The sequence below is a fragment of the Echiichthys vipera genome (assembly GCF_963691815.1).
Source record: "Echiichthys vipera genome assembly, chromosome: 7".
Taxonomy (NCBI): Eukaryota; Metazoa; Chordata; class Actinopteri; order Perciformes; family Trachinidae; genus Echiichthys; species Echiichthys vipera.
The window spans coordinates 34265601-34286374 of record NC_139832.1 but is presented as its reverse complement, the minus strand read 5'-3'; the positions used below and the strand labels follow the sequence as shown (position 1 = coordinate 34286374).

The 20774-nt window shown below is 41.2% G+C and overlaps 1 protein-coding gene across 6 annotated transcripts in view; it reads left to right on the top strand.

Moving 5' to 3' along the window:
* The window catches only part of ppfibp2b (PPFIA binding protein 2b), a 224695-nt gene that overhangs the window by 69714 nt on the left and 134207 nt on the right, over positions 1-20774 (top strand). For 5 of the 6 annotated variants that reach the window (XM_083916106.1, XM_083916104.1, XM_083916101.1 and 2 more), the window contains exons 2-3: positions 2495-2599; positions 9930-10138. In XM_083916106.1, the coding sequence (XP_083772232.1) occupies positions 2536-2599; positions 9930-10138 (273 nt within the window). In that variant the 5' untranslated portion in view covers positions 2495-2535. Of the gene's footprint in view, positions 1-2494; positions 2600-9929; positions 10139-11002; positions 11138-20774 lie in introns of those variants that run through there. The other variant, XM_083916107.1, reaches the window with a different exon arrangement.

The window sequence follows — 20774 nt, the reverse complement described above, 5'->3', positions numbered from 1 at the left end:
GTGTAATCCATGATGTTTTTCTTTGCAGCCATGCTGTACATAAACACCCCAATTAGGGTTGGGCAGTATCCGAATTTTGACACCGTCAAACCTCCTCCATACTTTACACTGCATTACCTTGAGTAGTTAAAGTGATGACGTAAGGCTCGGACGACGTCACCAAACTGTTGGCTTGTGCGTACACGTTCAGAAACTGAATACACACAACATGACATGCGCAATATTAACAACTTTTATTAGCAACAAATAGCAGCTTCTAAGTGCAAAGTGCAAATACAAAAGTCAAACAGAATTAAATTAATGTAAACATCCGGAACAGTTTTTGTGCACACAAATCAATAAAATAAAAATGAATCACAGCCCGAACAACTTTTAATAACAACAAAGAGCAGCTTATAAAGGGGTGCAAATAGTCCCACAACAGTGAACCAGAGTTAAATTAACATAAACAGCCATATTATAACAACTGTTGCAAATCAATATGCCTAAATTAAAACACCCACGTCCAGTCATCTTTCCAATATTGTTTTTAACGAAAACAGATAAAAATAACAGAATCAATTTAATAAAAAATACACACACACATACACACAGTGCGGAACTGTGTAGCAAGTGGCAACAAATCTAGTCAAGATTTTTGCCGGCATGTTTACTTTGTCCGGCTTTAACAGGGCACGTTGTGGACTGACAACTTTACCTGCAGTGCTGAAAACCCGCTCTGATGGTGAGCTTGTGGCACAGACGCACAGGTACATTCGGGCCACTCCCGAACTTTGGGGAAAACGCCCGGCAGCACATTTCCACCAGAGAAGTGGGTCCTCGTCTCCTTGAATAACGGGCTCCAAACAGTAGGCTGTTATTTCAGCTCCGACTCGGTCCTCTGCGGTGCCGACAGGACCTGCCTCTGCATCGGCTTGTTTTTGTAGGAGACTTCCCAGAGTTATCTTTTTCCGTGGGGGTTCGGGTTGGGTCTCTCCCTCTTCCACTCTGATGGCCACTGGACCTGCTGGTGCTTGCCTCGCTAAACAAATTCCAGTTTTTATTGACTTTGTTAGCTGGAGGTCGTTTTCTGCTCCTTCTGTCATCAGACAGGACGTGTCTGATCGATTGGGCCTGCTTGAGGATGCGCTCCACCATTGCCAGTTTGGCGCCCCAGCAAGTTGCGCAGTCCTGCCGATGGATGAATGAATGAATGAATAGGCCTAAATAAACAAATAAATGAATTAATAAATAAATAAACAAATAAGCCCAATTATATATATTATTCCATTCTATTATTTGTTGGTCCTACGTTATCTAACCTTAACAGATTCAGATAGGCTTATTCAGACACAAATTTATGCTTACCATTATGAGACTATGTTCTGGGAGTCCCAACTCCACTTGCTTCATGTGGAGTGCACGCTTACGTTGCTAGCTGTGTGAAAAGGCCCTGACAAAATTACAGCACAGTCCGAGGGCGCACTCGTTTTTAGCCAAGTTTAGATTGTGACTGAAGCAGTTAAGCCACGGCCAATGCAGGGACCTGAGTGCGGTAGAAACGTTGACAGCGTTGTCACTGGTTATGGCTGAAAGTTTTTTCTCGTCAAGTTGCCAGTCCTGAAGTGCAGCTCTGAGCGCAGCAGCAAGATTGTCCGCCATATGACTCTCAGGAAAATACGTTGTTTGGAGGCATTTGGATTCAAGTTTCCACTCAGGTTTATTGGTGTGGACAGTCAGGGACATATATGGTGTCATGTTAACTGAAGACATGTAGGTTGTTGAGAAATAACTGAACCTTGTCTCTAACTTGATTATATAAATGTGGGACGGCTGATTGTGAGAAATGTTTCCGTCCAGGCAGCTCGTACTGGACATCTAGGACCTTTACAATGTCTTGAAAGGTCTTTTTTTCCACCATGTGGAAAGAGACCATTTCCTTCGCCAAGTATTTTGTCAATGCACCAGTACAGGTTTTCCAACGGACACTGTCCTTTTTGTACTTTGTTGTTTTGCCGAAGGCCCCCATTATTGTCGACTGGCACTAGTTGTTGTTGGTCCTGCATCGGTATCAGTGAGAGGTGTTGAAACTGTTGCACTGAGTGAACTCGGGGCCAAATGCATCCTTGCAGCAGTGAGTGGGTGGTTGTTTTGGAGATGCATCCAATTTCCATCTCTCGCGGTCACCTTTTTATTGCACAATTTACAAATTTCCTCGTGAGTATTTACCCCCTCTCCCTTTCCATTAGGTCGGAACCCAAAATACTGTCAAACTGCAGAAGTCATGTTCTTCTTTGAGACCAGGTCACTTGGTGCGCGACTCGCCATCTTTCCCCCTCTCTCTCTCTTTCTCCTCCACACTGTCACGTGATGACAACCAAAAATGCATTTTTAGGCATTAAATAAATTAGATTTAATATTTAATCCTTGACTCATATATAATTGCATTGCATGTTTTTAATGGCGCTATTGAAACTGATACCGATACCTTGCCAATTTTTTTTTTTTTTTACAGAGTGTCAGAACACCTGAGATCAGAAGCTTTCAGCCATTACCATGGAAACGGAGGCCAGTCACATGCTGGAGGCGGCACTGGAGCAGATGGATGACATCATCGCAGGTAAGAGCTACAAAATAGGTGGGTCTACAGACTTTGACTGCAGCTCTGCTATCTCCTTGGAAAGAGAGAGACCTTTCTTTCCATAGCAATCTTTCTCTGATAAGCAGAGTAAGATATTATTTCTCCTCTTAAGTAAGCTTTACATGACTCCCATATGGCTGCTGCAGATACATCTGGATATACATTACTAGATATGAAAAGATCAATACAACTGTTAATTGTGCTAATAAAGTTAGTGTCCGAAAGAAAAAACAAATTAAAGCGCCAGGGAGAGCGGGAAAGGGATCTGCCCGGGAAAGGGACATCCATGACGACGATTGCATGGTCTGAAATTGCAATGGGATGTTTACTATTGCTTTTTTATATATACTTTCAGTTTTTATTTAGTTAAGAGTTTATTGGTCATCCTATACTGTAATTTTTTTATACCACCCTCTGGTTCGACTCCGACCTGCGGCCCTTTGCTGCATGTCTCCCCCCCCCCCTCTCACCGCATTTCCTGTCCGTCCTATCTAATAAAGGCTTGAAAAACTGCCAAAAAAAAAAATCTTAAAAAAAAAAAGCAGTGATGAATTTAAGAGTGCCAAGTTTTCTCTTACTTTAAGCTGTACTCTGATGAGCAAATGTAGCCTACTTACAGTAGATAGGCAAGGCAAAGCAAGTTTATTTTTTATAACACAATTCGACAAAAAGGCAATTCAAAGTGCACATAAAACATTAAAAGCATTGGGAGAAATAACACATAAATATCGAGGCAGCTGGAGGAGGATTTCAAATGTTGTATAATGTCCTCCAAGGTCCTATGGTTAATCACATGAAATTGTGCCATGGTATTTGAGTTAGTGTTAGGTGGGCACACTGACAGCACATGTCCTACACCTGATGTGGAGGCACTGGCTATTTGCCTAATTTTTTAAATTTTGTCATTGAAAAAGGAGGCAAAACTTTGCTGGCCCTGGTGGAAAGCATTTCAAGAGCTACTGACACAGGAGGGTTTCTTAGCCTGTTGACAGTAGAAAACAAGGCATTGACATTGTTTGTGGCAATGATGTCTGAGAAGAAGGATTGTCTTACATTTTTGAGCTTCAAGTTGTAGATTTGAAGTCTTTCTTTATGGATGTCATAGTGAACCTGAAAATTTGTTTTCCTCTACCTGCGTTCAGCTTTCCGACACTCTTTTTTTCTATTCTTACCAACATGGAATTTCTCTATGGAGACTTTTTTTGCCAGAGACCACTTTCACCTTAGTGGGTGCAATGGTATCAATAATATTTGTTGAAATTATCAGCAAGCTCATTTACTGGGACCCAGGAGAGGGTTGGTGTGGAGGAGAAAGCCTGAATAAATGTGATCTAACGTTTTGTGAGGACTTTTCTTTGAACATCACTCTGCACAGAGATAGCACTCTAACAAAACACAGGAATGATCAGAAAGAGAACATCAATCACAGCAACCTTAAAAATGCTCACACCCTTTGACATGACTAAGTCCAATGTGACCTTTGTTGTGTTTGGGCTCAGTTACATGCTGAATAAATCCATGGTTATCAATGACACAATTAAACAGGACAGCCACTCCTCCTTCCTTATAAACTCTGGCTTCACTTTTAAAACTGAAGTTGGAAGGAGCTGATTCAATAGAAACAGCACCACTGTTTTCCTGATTTAACCAGTCTTCAGTTAAAGATAAACAATCACGATTGTGCTTGATAATGAAATCATTGATTTAAAATGTTTTTCCTGCCAAAGACCTGATATTTAATAAGACTAGATTTAGTGGGTTGTAGTCATTATCTGCCCCATGTTTTAGGATTGGGTGTGACTGACAAGGGATGGATGCTAGATTTGATAAATTTGCAGAATGAGTTGGGTTTTTTTTTTTGCTTATCCTTTTTCGATTACTTATCAAGACTTGAACTGAGGAAGCTATCGACTTGGGCCTGAATTCTCCTGGAAAAGCCATGAGTAAAGTCCGTCCTGGAGTCTGAGCCCAGCACATATCAGTTTGTGCTTGCTGTATATAGAATAGAATAGAATAGAAATACTTTGTCGATCCCAAGCTGGGAAATTGCAGTGTAACAGCAGCATAACACACAGTCACATCAAAGCAGTAATATAAAAATACAATATAAAAGATACCTAAAAAATAAAATGTATAAATAAGCGGACTCATTTAAAAAAAAAAAAATGTAAAACAAGTTTTTGCACACAAGTCACTGATAATGCTGTACTGTTATCAGGCTGTTGAGACAGAGGATGATTCTGTTGTTGAGGTGGGGGTGGTGCATGATGTGTCTTTGGTGATTTGACCTGAACTGGACTTAGAGCGAGTGATGGGAGAGGGGTCAGTGGGGAAGGATGCAGTAAGTCATTTGAGAGATCTAGGAATCAGGCGGGGTGTGAATTTGGTCTCAGCAGTGACCAGCTGTTTCATGTCGTCAGTGAACTCCAAGAGAGGGGAGGAGGGGGACAGGGTGGGTGTACAGAAGGGGAGCTGGATAGTGTTTGGGGTGGGGGCGTAAGAGTTGGGAACGGGGGGGGGGGGGGGGGGGGTGTTGTCCTCGCTCATCATGGTCAAAGCTCTCTTCATGTTGAGGCTTTGTTTTGGCTTCCTCATGTTTTGATTCCTCCTGTTTCGTGTCCTTCCAGAGGGAACAGATGAGTGACTTAGGAGGTAAAATAGGTTTGAAAGCCTTATTCCCATCCTGTTTAGGTATAATGGGTCAACAGAGCGGAGGCTGCGAGTGGGAGAGTGGCGATGTAGAAGATCAGTCAGGTATGAGGGTGAAAGGCTGTTGAGGGCTTTGTAGGTGATGAGGAGGATCTGGAAGTTGATAAGTTGTTGTATGGAAAGCCAGTGAAGTTCACGGAGGATGGGAGTGATGTGTGCTCTGAAGGGGGGAGTGAGTGAGCAGTTGGGCGGTCCAGATTTGTACATATTGCAGTTTATGAAGTGCAGTAGAGGGGAGGCCATACAGGATGCTGTTGCAGTAGTCGAGTCTGGAGGTGATGAAGGCGTGGATAAGTGTTTTGGCGGCTGAGGAGGAGAGAGTGGGGGGAAGGCGTGCAATGTTGGGGATTTGGAAGAAAGAAGTTTTGGTGACATGGTTGATGTGTGACTTAAAGGAGAGTGTGGGGTTCATGATGATGCCTAGGTTTCTGACCAGGGGGGAGGGAGTGACAGAATGACGATCGATGCAGAGGAAGAAGTTCTGGAAGGTGGGGAGGATGGATTTCGGGCTGAAGATGATGATTTCCATTTTATTGCTGTTGAGTTTCAGGAAGTAGTGGTTCATCCAGGTTTTGATGTCGGTGAGGCAGTCGGTGAGGGTATAGAGAATGGCGGGAGCAGTGGCTTTGGTGGTGATGTACAGCTGGGTATCGTCGGCATAACAGTGAAAGTGAAGACCATGGTGGCGGATGATGTGACCTAGTGGGAGTATGTACAGAATGAAGATGACTGGACCAAGCACTGAGCCTTGAGGGATTCCAAAAGTCCGACTCTGGTGAGAATATAAAATTTCTTTGTATAGTTGCACTGTCGTTATTTACTGCTCTGTGTGCCCTGAATTGCCCCCCGGGGACAAATAAAGTTTTTGAATTGAATTGATGTTGAGCAGCCTTCTGGTATTGATTAATGGGTGTCTCCCTAATGTGAAGCCTGTCTAGTCTAGTGAAATTATCGATGACATCACACTTTGGAGGCAGAATTTGAGGACCTTTTGCAAGGATCTTACAGTCTACGTTTAAAAGTGAGAAGGGTGTGTAGCTGCCACATGAAGAAGTGAGGACAGGAGGTCATACAAGGTCGTTCGCAGTCTGCCTTCAGTTAAGACTTCATTACATTCTCACAAGGATGGGGGCTAATAGCATCGAGTACGCCTTAAAGAACTCAACTGTAAAACCATTGGGACAAGGAGATATCCTGAGTTGCATAAATTTGATCGCTTCATTCACCTCCAACAGAGAGATGGGTCTACCGAGGTCCCTGGAGATCTGAGGGTATGTTAAACAGTCTAAGGCAGGGGTGTCAAACGTAACAGCCCACGGGCCGGAACCGGCCCGCCAGTGGGTTCAGTCCGGCCTGCGGGATAAATCTGCATTATTAAAGAAGAATAAACTTAATTTGCTTTAAAATTTGCAGTTCCTATATTTTCCGCTAGGGGCGCTGTGTTTTAGTCAGTTTTATCGCTTTACCCGCTTTTTCTGTTGATCCTGGCACCCTCGTCAGTGAAATGTCTCAAGTTTCGGTGCTTAAGGAATACAATATTCGGTGCCACTATGAAACTCAGCATGGTGAAAAATACAACAGCTTGCACGGAGAACTGAGAAAACAGAAGGTAAATGAAATGCTGGTGGGTCTGAGGAAACAGTAATCTGTTTTCACCCGGAGCCGAGAGGTCAGTGATGCTGCGGTGAAAGCAAGCTACGTAATTGCTAGCCAAATAGCATTAGCGTCAAAGCCGTACTGTAACGGGGAGTTCGTCAAAAACTGTATGCTGAAGGCTGCCGAAATTGTGTGTCCTGAGAAGCGACAAGCTTTTGCCAATATCAGCTTGGCGAAAAATACCATGGCAGTCAGGATTTCGGAACTATCGGCAGATTTGGACAGCCAACTGAAACGCAAAGGGGAGTCATTTCTGGCATTTTCTATTGCAATTGATGAGAGAACTGATATTACGGACGTCGCTCAACTGGCCATATTCATTCGTGGAGTTGACAAGACTTTGACTGTCACAGAAGAGCTGGACAGACTCGGGGCGGACTGGTCCCGTGCCGTAAGCCTGGCTACTGATGGTGCGCCGTCAATGATCGGGAAAAAGGCAGGTGTTGTGACAAAGTTCAGAGAGAAAGTACAAGCCGCAAATGGAGGAGGTGATTTTTGGACATTTCATTGCATTTTGCATCAGGAGGCATTATGTTGCAAGTCGCTAAAAATGGATCACGTCATGGAGGTGGTTGTCCGAACTTTTAATTTAATCCGAGCCAGAGGTCTCAATCATCGTCAGTTTGACAGCTTTCTCAGTGACTGTAACATTACCCATGGTCTGCCATGCCACACTGAAGTAAGATGGTTCCTGACGTGACACAGTACAAAGACAAGATTTCAGGGTTGCTGAGGGAGTTTGAGAAGCGATTTGGTAAATGGTAAATGGACTTGTACTTATATAGCGCCTTTCTAGTCATCTGACTACTCAAGGCGCTTCACAGTGTCTGTCACAATCACCCATTCACACAGACATTCACACTGATGGCAGTGGACATCTACATACCATCTAATCTGATCTGATCTGATCTAACCATTCACACCACATTTACACACCCATGCGCAGCACGGGGAGTAATTCAGGGTTCAGTGTCTTGCCCAACGACACTTCGACATGTGGACCGGGGTGAGATGGGGATCGAACCACCAATCTCTCGAACAGAGGACGACCCACTCTGCCACCAAGCCACAGCCGCCCATTTCAGGTCTTTAGCGAACTTGAGACAGAATTTGCAGTTTTTCGCTCACCATTCACAGTCAGAGCTTCTGATGTGCCCGTTGACATGCAACTTGAAATCATTGATTTGCAATGTGATGTAGAATTGAAGGACAAATTTGCTTCTGTGGGCTAGGACACATTTTACAAGTATCTTCTACCAGGCTATCCTAAATTGACAGCACTGGCTGCAAAAATGCTGTTCATGTTCGGGACTACCTACCTTTGTGAGCAGGTCTTCTCAGTAATGAACATTAATAAAACAAAGCTTCGCTCAAAGCTCACACATAAGCACTTAAATGAGATTCTGAAACTGGCTGCTTCTCAGGACGTGATACCTGATATTGATGCACTTGTATAGGCTAAAATATGCCAAGTTTCAGGGGCAAATACTGAACAAGACTAAATCCTTTGGAATGCTGCTTTCAACATTGCACTATAAAGATAAACAGCGTTGAATATTTGCTGTTGTAATTGCTGTGAAAGTCAGTGCTAGTCAGTAACAGATTTACAACAGAAGAGTTTTGTTGAATAAAATATTATTTCTTATGCATGCCATATATGTTATTTATGTGAGTTTTTGTTTTTACATGTATACATTTTATGCATTAACAAGGAAGGGGACAAATTTACTTTTTCAAATGTCTGTTTAAAACAGCTGCCACTTAAGATTTCAAGTGTGTGGAGTCAGTTCATGTGTTCAGAATTGCTTCCCATATGTGGAAAATGGATTTTAAATCATTTCTAAATTTGTATATGTGTGATGTATTTTAACATGCAGGACAGTGTGTTTAAGTTACACAAACTGTGAATAAATGTTTTGCAACATTGTACAATCTCTGATCAGTTTTTATGCATAATGCACTTGAATAAATGTTAAAGTGAGTAAAAGTGTTGTTGAAATTGTACATACTTTTCTTAAAAACTCTTAGGTTGTTCATAATATATTTAGTAAAAGGGACAATTCATTTCATATAAAGATTTTTATAATTTACTTCTTCTTCTTTGCACTAATACAAAGAAAAAAAGTGGATTGTTAGTTCTATGTAATTTTGGAATGAATTTACTGGTCTGGCCCCCTTGAGATCCGATTAAGTTGTATGCGGCCAAAAATGAGTTTGACACCCCTGGTCTAAGGGACTAGGCGTTGCTGCAGTAATTTGGCTGCTACAGTTGTGAATCAAAACAACAGGGGGCTGTTGCACAAAACCTAGATAAGGGATTAAGCCGGGATATTCCGGTTATCCTGGCGTACTTTATCCATGATCCTGTTGCACGAAAGCGCACGCACATATGTTACCATGAAAATGTATTCTGTGCTGTTAGGCTGTGCCAGACCAGGCTAACAGTCAGGCTTGATTAATCCTGCTGAATTATCTGTTCAGTCAGATGTCACTCTGATCATAAATCAAATGGATTTCAAAATTATTCCATGATCTTTCAGCCTAATTCAATTTTTATTAGCCTGAAAGTACCAGGAATACATTGACATAGCCGCCGCTTCTCATCATGGGTACGTGCAACTGATTACGCCAGGATGATCAGACCAGACTAGTTCAAAGCCTGCTTTTTCATTCATCCCGGATTTCTTAGTTCTGCCTTTTGTGCAACAGCACCCCAGACAGGATCCATCTCTAGATGATCGGATACATTTAAACAGACCAATAAACAAATAACCTTTAAGAGTATTTTCTTGAGAGTGTATGCGTGGTTGTGTGTGTGTGTTTTCTAAGCACCTGGCAGGTGAGGTCTCACAATAACCGAGTCTGATCCCTAACAATGATATAATAATGATTCTGTGATAATTAATCTCCTCTCCTCTCTTTTCTACTTCCACACACTTTCCAGGTTCAAAAGCAGCAGCAGTGGAGTTTGCTGAAAGCATGTATGACCTGGGTTCTCCCGTCAGTGCTGGTCCTCTGCAGGTCATTCAGATAGCTGAGGACCTTAAACTTGCCTTGGAGCTCCAACCCAACCAGGAAGAGAGAGAGACCCTCAGAGCACAATTACCTTCAGAAACAGGACAGATTCTCATAGACTGGCTACAGAGTGGAGCTGTGAGTACATTGAGTGCTGTGCAAAAATCGGCAGACGGAAACATCACACTTAATTTATCTGTAACACATGATTATAATGTGTTTATAAGGTGTTTTAGTCCTTTTTTAAGCAGTCAAAAATAATTTTGGTTCCACTTTGTGCAATGTTTTCTGAGCATAGTGGATTTTTGTGGCCTCAACAAGATTTTTTTTTTACCCCAAAACACACAACCATCAAATCAAGCTCACTGCCCATAACTGAATGAACTCTCACACACACACACACTCGCACGCACGCACGCACGCACGCACGCACACACACGCACACACACACACACACGACTGAAACTGAATCAATAAATCTCTCAATTATTTGAAAACAATGTTAAAATATACTAAAATTTAAGAAGTTAAGGGGAACTCAAATGGATCGAACAGTTGTGTTGCAATTGGATATTTGGAGGGTGACAGATGGAGTATCAGTAGATGATGTGAAAGGCTGGGATACAGTCCTGTTGTTGGAGGATGTGGAAGGCTGTGGTACCTCAGTTATCATCTCTGGATCTGCAGTTACATCAGTGGAGTGAGAAGATGCCCCTGAAGTCTCGGACGATGTTTCCTCAGGTCCGAATATTTCAGTAACATCCCCTAAAGATCGAAGAATATGGAATTAGATTTGTGTTGAAAGAAAACAAACAAAAATAGGAATTTGAGAGAACATAAAACTAATTTCAAAAATATAATGTATAACTTGTAAAATATTGACATTATTTTGTTTATGGTTCCCTCTGCTTCTCTCTCTAAGCTCAGACCTTTGCGCTGACTCAGCTTTGTGCTCTTCCTGCTGCTCTCTCTCGCTTGCGCTCCCTGATTTTTTGTTTGCAGTTTTGGCACAAACCTCTTGGGTAGGCGGGTTTCCTGATCCGAGCGTCCCCATTGGCTGATTAGGGTTTGACTGACAAAGCTCAGTAGGCTCAGTGACCCAGAAGTTACGTGTAGGAAGCTGGCGCACTAAAGGAGGTGAGAAGAAGAAGAAGATATGGTTAAGATGATGAAGATGATTGACTTATGTTACCGTTGGGACAACAGTAAGTAACAAAATATGTTCATCTAGATATAGAAATAAAAACACACACCGTCAGCCAGGTTGCATGTTTGTTGTTTTACTAGCCGCCTTACGCACGAAAATTACCGAAGTAACGTTACATTAAGTGGATGTGTTGTTTTTTACGCTAATGGTTGAATGACGCTCAAGTTATTTGTTGTCTAAATGAAAATTACATGAGGATTTAAAGGCTATCCTTCATTCCCATCAGTACTTATTGGAATACATAAAAAAAGAAAAAGTGCTGTTAAAACAACGGCACTTTTTCTGTGTTATGTAGATGCATCACTCAATGATTGTTTTTAGCACTTTGTGATTGTTTAAATGATGAAAAGTGCTTTACAAATAAAATGTATTATTATTATTATTATTATTATTAGGATACAGGTACTAAAGTGGAACGCTGCACAGCCTGTTGTAAGCTGTTCCACTGCCCCCTTTGCCCTAAATACAAGCCGAGCCAAAGAGCAAAGCTTCAGCAGCACCTTGATGTTGACATGAAAAAAATGCCATTACGTACAGAAATGTGGATTTGAGTGTGTATGTCTCTTCCAAGGTGGAGTTGCCCAGTGCAGCCAGAATGGGAGAGGAAGAAATGGCAGAAGCTGCAAAGCAGTATGCCAGACTCTGGTCTGAGGACGACCATTTCAACCTTGATTGAATTGAATTTAGCTTTCCTGTCAGAAAAAGCTGTATAACGGCAACTTAAAGTGACCTTAGTTGAGATACCGTATATAAACTTTATAGTGCTTTTTATTCAGAGAGAGAAGCAAGCTCCTCTACTTTTTACTCCCTTACTAGTATTTGTTTACAAGGCTGTATGCCCAGTCAAATGTAGCAGGGACGGACAATGCGGCCTCTATGGTTACAAAAGCAAATGTGTAACCTTAACTATTAATCTGTGGGTATAGCAAAGATATGTCTTTTTTTAAACTTCAATGTCTCTTGGAACTCGGACCAGTCCCAGCCTGGTCAGATGTGTACTTGAACTGATGAAGCTTCTTGAATGAGAGCTGAAACGTCTTCCTAGACAAATAACCAAGTCCAGTTGCTTTTGACTGAAATAGCTTTGGGGGATAACGATGCAGGCTTGGAACTGAATAATCAGGATCCCATTTGAAGTTTATAGCGTGATGGGGCTGGAATTTATGTGATTAAGACGTCTATTAGGCTATACTTGTATATAGTTATGTGGGACACATAAGAGCCACCCAGTCCCTTTGATCTGCAGAAATACCTTTTTATTTGACAGAAATATCTTTTTGGCACCATGACGGAAATGACAGACCTTTTCTTTTGCTTTATTATCGTGTTTGTTTGGACAGTCTTCAATCAGGCCAGGTGCCTGACAACAATTACAGTAACAACAATAACAATACTGCAGCTGGACCAGAAGCCTGTTACTAAACACAGTTTAAGGAGACTGATCAGTAGGGATGGAAGGATACACTGACTCAACTCACCATTGGATTCCATTCAAGATACTGAGTTCACAATACGATGTTTTTAACAAAAAGTGATCAAATCTACCAAATATATAGGCTATTCTCTTCTTTTTCTTTTATCAAATGAAATAATGATTATTTCTGAGGTATGAACTTCAAAATAGTGCACAATTAATTTTCTTTGTAAAAGTTAAACTCAACATATACTGTATATTTTTTTAAATAAGAAAAGCAATAATTTAATTAAAAAACAAAGAAACTAAGGCTTGGCCTGTGTTCTCCCGTACACATGATGAACACCATTCTGTTAGCAGAGGTGCATTTTACAGAAACAAACCAGCGTCAGGAAATATGAAACATTTACTAAAACGGAACAATTTAACGGCTAATTCCTTCTCTGCTCTGACCATCAGCAGCTACAGCTGTCTGCTCTGAGTTCATGCGCCGCCTCACTTCATCTGTACACGCACAGACTAGCCTCTGTAGCGTACTGAGCTATTCTTGAAATGATTTACGTAATAACTTGCTCAGCACTGCTGCCAGCCTGTGTCACTAATATGGTAGAAAAATGTACTATAAAAATAGAAAGGTCTACAAGAAGGAGTCAGCAGAGAAGTCTCGCAGCCATCAAGGGGAATCGTGATTGAATCAAGGTCAACACACTCTCATCACAGAATTCCAAATTCTCTTAACAGAACTTCCCCTCTTATACTGAGGTTTGTGTGCTGACAACTAGCCCCATCTGGTCTTTCCAATACACACTCATACATTTACCATCAGTAGGGTCTACTTTGTGTCCAGACGTCATCATGCCCAAAAATAGTTCTATTATTCTCTAAACAGAATGTGTGCTTATCAGGCCTATGTCCCAAGTACACTGCGAACTTATCCTATTATTCACTTTCTCAGTCATGTTTTCTTCCACATATCCCTTCTGTGAGGGTTCATAACCCTCATTAAAGTATTATTGTTAGAAATCAGTTCTACGGCTCATGCAGGTGAAAAACCTCCGGCCTTCATTTTGTCATCATGAAATCATTCTTGATCATCTCATCATTCTATGGAGGAGAAAAGTCCTGCATAGTCCCCATGGCCTCTTTTTTGACATACATAGATAATGGGCAACTGCGCTGGGCGCAAGCAACGAGTGAATTGATATTTTAGCATGTGATAAAAATGAACCAGTGATAAAAACTGTAAATTATAAATGCAATCATGATATAGTGTTATTACCTGTAAAACAATCAACTGAGTTACAAATGTAGTGTTAGCCTGAGCAACTGTAGGTTAGCGCTCGCCTGTGTTGTGCAGTTGTGTTAAATCAAAACATGAAATCAGAGTATATATGTGTTAATATCTGAAAATGAATCTTAACCTAACTGATTATACAGTATATGTGTTAATATCTGAAAATGAATCTTAACCTAACTGAGTATAATGAATGAAAACACTGAACAATGAATGAAAATTAATCTTAACCTAACTGAATATAATGAATGAAAAAAATACTTTCCTCTTTCCTGACTCAACTGTGCAGAGCCGCTGTGATCTGGCCGCTGTGATCTGGCCGCTGTGATCTGGCGATTATCACCATCTAATCTCTGAGTGTTTACATCCACCATACCATATCCCTCCTGAAGTCACTATTTGTGATTTACGTTGATTGTCTTATTACCATAAAACCTGTAACTCTGGTGTATGATTATGATGTAACCTTTATAATGAGACTTACACTCTAATTTTGGATAGCATACACATGAAATTCATGAACATTCTTGTACAGTCTTAAACAATAATGGAATAATATGTGGATGCATGTGTCGGCATCGTCCATCATCAGTCCTTGAAGTCGCCGATTCCGCCAATACCAATATTCAGTGGTGCAATATTTCAGAGTGAGACGATGTCTCATGGCACAGTCCTGATGATCCCTCTCTCAGTTAGTTTATTTCCATTTCACCATCCTCCTTACTGCTCCAAAAGAGAAAAAGAGAAAATCAGAAGCATGTAGACATTTCATAGTTCATTTGCCCTGGGTAGGGGTTCAGTTAAGCAACTCCAGTTGAGCCATTTGTAGTTTTGTATCCTCGACTGCCCGCTTATACCACATTCCCTGGATCCACCTTTTCAGTATGGGTATGATACAACAGTGTAGGGAGGCTACAATAATTAACACTATGAATATGACCGCAATAGCTTTTATACATGACGCTCCCCACTCTCCGGCTATTGCTTCTAGTCCTCTCCACTCACGTGCATCTCTGCCAGCATTTATTTCATTTAATTTGGTATGTATGTGTAGCAATGCTCCCCAAACATGTAGCATACTCCTCCTTGTTCGGCTAGCAGCCAATCTTACACCAGCCTGTTTTGTCTCGTCATTTCGGAGGTCACGTGTAACCATGTTGTTTGGCTCTGCCTTTTTCTTTCGCATTTTTATGCTTTCCTGTGTTAGACGCTCAAATGGGTTTGTACATTTATTTCTCTCTGACAATGCTGGCAGATGGCACAGAGTGTTTAATTTTGCATCATACTCATCTGTTTTAGACTAGTGGATCCTTGTCTGGGGCTGGATCGCCTTTTCCTCTTCTCCCCTCCTTCTTTCTGTGGAATCTTGCTTATCGGTACACGGCTTGGCTCGGTTCTGCTCTCCACAGTCATCCATCTCTGAACACACAGGAATGTCAGAGTCAGTTTTACCACATTTTCCATCTCCCACTTCTGCCGTTGGGTTCCCTTCATCCTTGATTTGTGTTTTTGTGCAATGGTTTAGATGATACCACGTGGTACTCCCTTCGACCTGGGCAGCTGTCGGCGTGGCCCTGACCACCTGGTACGGTCCTTCCCAACGCGGTTAGTGTCACTTCTTTTGGAACACCTTGATCCACACCAAGTCTCCTGGTTTCACTGGCCACTCCACCTTCTGCTCCAGGCTCTCCTCTTGTGCTTTTTCCTGTGTGTAGATAGTTCTATGGATCATAGTTAGATAGTTATATACATACTATGCTTTCAGCTCATTTTGCAATTGTTCAAGCGGTGGTCCTTTAAAAGGACCTCTTAGCTGCGGTGCTGGCATAGGTCGGCCTGTTAGCATTTCATGCGGTGTTAAATGAGTTATTCTATGCATTTCCATGCGATTTAGTGCTAGTGGCAAAGCATCTACCCAATTCAGCTTAGTGGCGGCACAGATTTCTTTTAGCTTAGCCTTCAGGGTTCCATTTACTCGCTCAACCATTCCTTGGCTATGTGGAGGATACACTGTTCCTAAACGTTGTTTGATTCTCAACTGTTGTAGGATACGTTTTGCAACTCTCTGCACAAACACAGACCCATTGTCAGAGCTGATTTCTGATGGATTCCCAAATTGCAGGATTACTTCTCTTATCAGAAACTTGACAACAGTCTCAGCGCTTAAGTCTTTTGATGGCGTAGCTTCAACCCATCTGCTGAATCTGTCGATTATCACAAGCATGTATCGTTTGCCTTGAACTGATTTCATCATATCGACATAGTCCATAACTAGATGTTTAAATGGACCTTCTGGTACTGGAATATGTCCGACAGGTGTTTTCACACCTTTCTTTACATTATTTGGGGACATACTTCACATTGGTTTAACACCTCATTCACCATTGCTTGCATATAAGGTGACCAGTAACCTTGTCATCAAATTTTCTTCATCACTTCACCCCTTGCACAGTGATCTAGGCTGTGCACTTCAGAAATCAACATGGACAACAACGTCACTGGGGCCACCAACAAACTTCCTGTGGTTTGGCCGACATCGATGTTCTGCACAAAATTTTTTTGAGTCTTGCCTCTGAAGTATCAATGGATCGTCGGTTGCTTTCCATTCTGCTTTTTGTGCAGTTTTCATCATGGGACCCAAATCTTTGGCCTTGGCTTTGCTATTTACCAGCAGAGTGATTTGAGGCACTGATTCTGAAACATTGTGCCATTTATTGATGAAATTATTGGGTTCCACGCGGAGAGCTGCACCTTGTTCACTTACAATGATGTACTGCGTGACTAATTCTACTTCTGTTCCTTCGATTTCTTTTCTCCACTTTCTTTCGAACTCCTCACTTCTAGTCATATCATAAAACATTGTACAGTGATAGTCTAGTGTTGGTGTTTTTTCTTTTGGGAATTGTACTTTTAAATATTTCTCCCACTTCTGGAGTGCTTGTGACACTGGCTTTGTGATGTTCCCCAGCCAAAATACCTTAGCTCTTTCTGATTGAAAGGCCATTTGACCGTCCAGGGTGTTTTCTACTGAATTTCGTCCATCTCAGCTTCAGGGGGGCTGTTCGGAAAAAGTGGGAATTGCTTTTGGATAAAATGTCTCATTTGGAGGAATTGAAAGTAGTGGCTGTTACGCTGGTTGTATTTGTCCGACATAAATGCAAAGGATGCAAAAACACCTTCATCATACAGGTCATTAAGCGTTTTGAGATGGTATTGGGGACAACCGGATTAGGTGAGACCTTGAGGCAGTTATGGGGAGCTGTGAGCAAATCGTAGAGTGAAAAGAGCGGCAGGGAAATGTTATCTCAGTATGAGCCCAGGGCGGGCAGACGTCTGCAAGTTCACCTCGGAGCCAGTATAAAAGTTTATCAATGTTGCAGGCCCAGATGTAGTGGCGGAAATTAGGGAGTGCTAGTTCCCATTCAGGTTTAGGGAGTTGAAGAATAGGTTTTTTGTTACGGGCTGGTTTATTCTGCCAAATAAAAGCGTTAAGCTGTTGATCTAGATTAGTAAAGAACGATTTATTAAGACAAATTGGGAAGTGTTAAAAAAGATACAGAAACTTGGTAGATGACCATCTTAATAAGATTAACCTGGCCTGCAAGGGACAGGGGGAAGACCGCCCATCTAGTCTGACTTGTAGGAAGTTCTTTTGGAAAAGGTACCTGAAGGAGCTGGTGATGAACACCCCCAAATAGTTGAACCCCTTGTCAGCTCTTTTTAAGGTTGTAGGAAATCTACACATATTATGACTTGAATAAATCAACGTTAAGAATTTAACTTACCTCGATAATTGTGAGCACCACACCATTTGATACAGGATATTTAATAAACTTCAGTGAAGGTTTAATACCTGTTAATGTAGAATAATACCTTTAATGTAATGTATTAACTCTCTAAGTTCTAAGGCTATTTTCTTGATTTTGCATACTTTTGTTAATTCCCCTTTTAAGGGTATTTATAACATAATACCCAAGTGTTTTATATGGAAAGGTTCAGAACAAAGTCAGCTTTATGTGGAGTGAGGCCCAAATGTGTCAAATAGTAAAAACTGAATTGCGCTTTTTCAAATTCTTCCTATCTTTTATGAAAACATACCTTTATACATGTGGACGCACTGTTTTGGTGCTTGAAATGAGTTTACCAAAGTCTTAGGTTCACAAAAGTAGTGTAATATATGAATAAAATAATAGATACATGTAAAATTAATGTCCTAAATGGAATTTTGTCAATATCGGTTTTTGAGAGAAAGTGTTGTCTCTTACTTTATTTTCACCATGAGATGAAATGGGACTTCATACTACATATCTAGCTTCATGGGATGTGTGCAAATGAAAAATAGCATTACAAATGTTTCTCTCCTAAAACAAATAATTATTATATACAAAAAATACACAATTTACAAGATTTCCATAATGTGTATGTTTTTATTCTTCATACATTCAGCTTTCTCATGTGCTGGTGAGGTGATAATGGCTGTGTTGCAGTTACAGGACCAGGAACATAGGACAAGGATGATGTGTTCCTGGTGGCAGACAGAAATGGATTTCACTGTTACATTCAGTATAAAAATCACGTACAAATAAAGAAACGCAATTCTATGAAAGACAATTTTATCTGCACAGAACAGTGTGCTGAACTAGTGGCCAAAACATATCCATTCATCTTGACCAGGGGTGTCAAACTGACCCAGTAAAGGGCCGCTGTGGCTGCAGGTTTTCATTCCAACCAAGCAAGAACACACCTGATCAAACAAAGCAACCATGTGAAGACAATTCAGGTGATTGAATTGGTTGGAATGAAAAGCTGCAGCCACCGCAGCCCTTTACTGGATCAGTTTGATACCGAAGCTCACTAATCAACGATACAAAACTAAAGGTAGTGGGTGGGTCTTTAGTGATTTTCTGAGTGTCTCTTGGTTAGATTCACAGAAAATGATGATGGACACTGTTGGCAGAGCAGCACCTTACAGCGGCTACTCGTTGCGAACCCAGTTTTCACAGCACCGACCGAACTTGGAGAGAAAACAAGAAACAAGACACATTCTGCTGCTTCTCATGGCAATCACTGCAACCAGACTCAGATGCAGGCAGGCCTTTTATTAACCACACCCACTTAACAGGTGTCACAAATTAAATCATCATCAATGGAAACAAAATAAACAATCAATAATTGAGAGCACCATTAAACACCCCCACTTGCTCTCACATTATTACAAACCAAAAATACATTACATTTACATTCAGTCAAATATCACCATCCCAGGTTTTTTTTGTTAAATTATCTCCAAACATAAACTTATCAAATTTTGCTAACTTATATTTTGTTTCAGGTTTGGTCATCAAATCTAACCATCTGGTCAGTTGGACAATACTCCAATAAAACCTTCCCATCATCCACAATGGACCGAATGAAGTGGTATTTTATATCCACATGTTTACACCTCTGTCTGCTGACAGGATTCTTGGCTAAAACAATTGTGCCTTGTATGTCCTCATACAGCCTAGGTAGTGCATATATATCTTTATCAATGCCATCTAGAAGTTGTGTGAGGTATAGACAGTCTTGGACAGTTGCAGCCAGATACTCTGCTTCACAAGTGGACAATGCTACAGTGGGTTGCTTTTTGGTCTTCCATGACACTAAAGGTCCGCTCTTCGTTAGACGTAGACAGTACCCACTTGTACTTCTTCTATCACTAACATCACCAGCCCAATTCGCATCACTGTAAGCTTGTATACCCAGGTTCTCATCACATTTCCTGTAACACAGCTTTTTATCCCTTGTGCCTTTTAGATATCTCAACACATGTTTAACTGTACCAAAATGCTGTTCAGTAGGTTCAGAAAAATACTGTGACAGTTTGCTTACAACAAAACTCAAATCTGGTCTTGTACAGACAGTCAAATAAATCAGACTACCCACTGCCTCTCTGTATCTTGAAACATCACTCATCAATACAGCATCATCCGTGTAGTTCAGTTTTGTTTCACAAGGTGTTGACCTAGGTTTACAATCTTGCATGTTGAACCTTTCCAGGATTTTCCCAACATATGTTGCTTGTGACATTGTCACACAGTCATCACTCTGGTTAAAATCAATGCCAAGAAAATGTTTTAGTTTCCCCAAGTCCTTCATTTTAAACCTTGCTGTAATCATGTCCTTCGTAACTCTCAGAGCATTTTCCTCACTTGCTGCAATTATTAAATCATCAACCCAAATTACTATGATCACCTTCTCATGTTCTCTTTGCTTCGTGTAAACACAATGGTCGGCCTGGTTTGGTAGAAACTTGTTTTGTGTCAGATACTCATGTAACAATTTGTTCCAATTTCTGCCCGATTGTTTTAGCCCATATAATGACCTCTCAAGCTTGCACACCAACTCTCTGTCTGTGTGAGATTACAACCTGTACCCTTCTGGCTGTTCCATGTAAATCTCACAGTCTATGGGTGCATTTAAATAGGCAGTCTTCACATCCATTTGGTTTAAAATCAAATTTTCCTGTGTGGCTTTCTGCATCAAAACTCTGACACTAGTCATGTTAGCTGTAGGAGAAAATGTCTCCTCATAATCCACACCCATCTTTTGACTGTACCCCTTTGCAACATATCGGGCTTTGTACTTCTCAAACCCATCAACATTGGTTTTAATTGCATACACCCATCTACCCCCCACTGCTTTCTTACCCTCAGGCAAGTTGGTCAGGGTAAATGTGTTATTCTCCCTAAGTGAATGCATTTCCTCATCCATTGCTTTGACCCACTCTCTTGATTTATCTGAGTTGACAGCTTCTGTAAATGAAACAGGTATGTTACACATCACTCGATAACAGTAATCTATGTTCGCCTGTGAATGT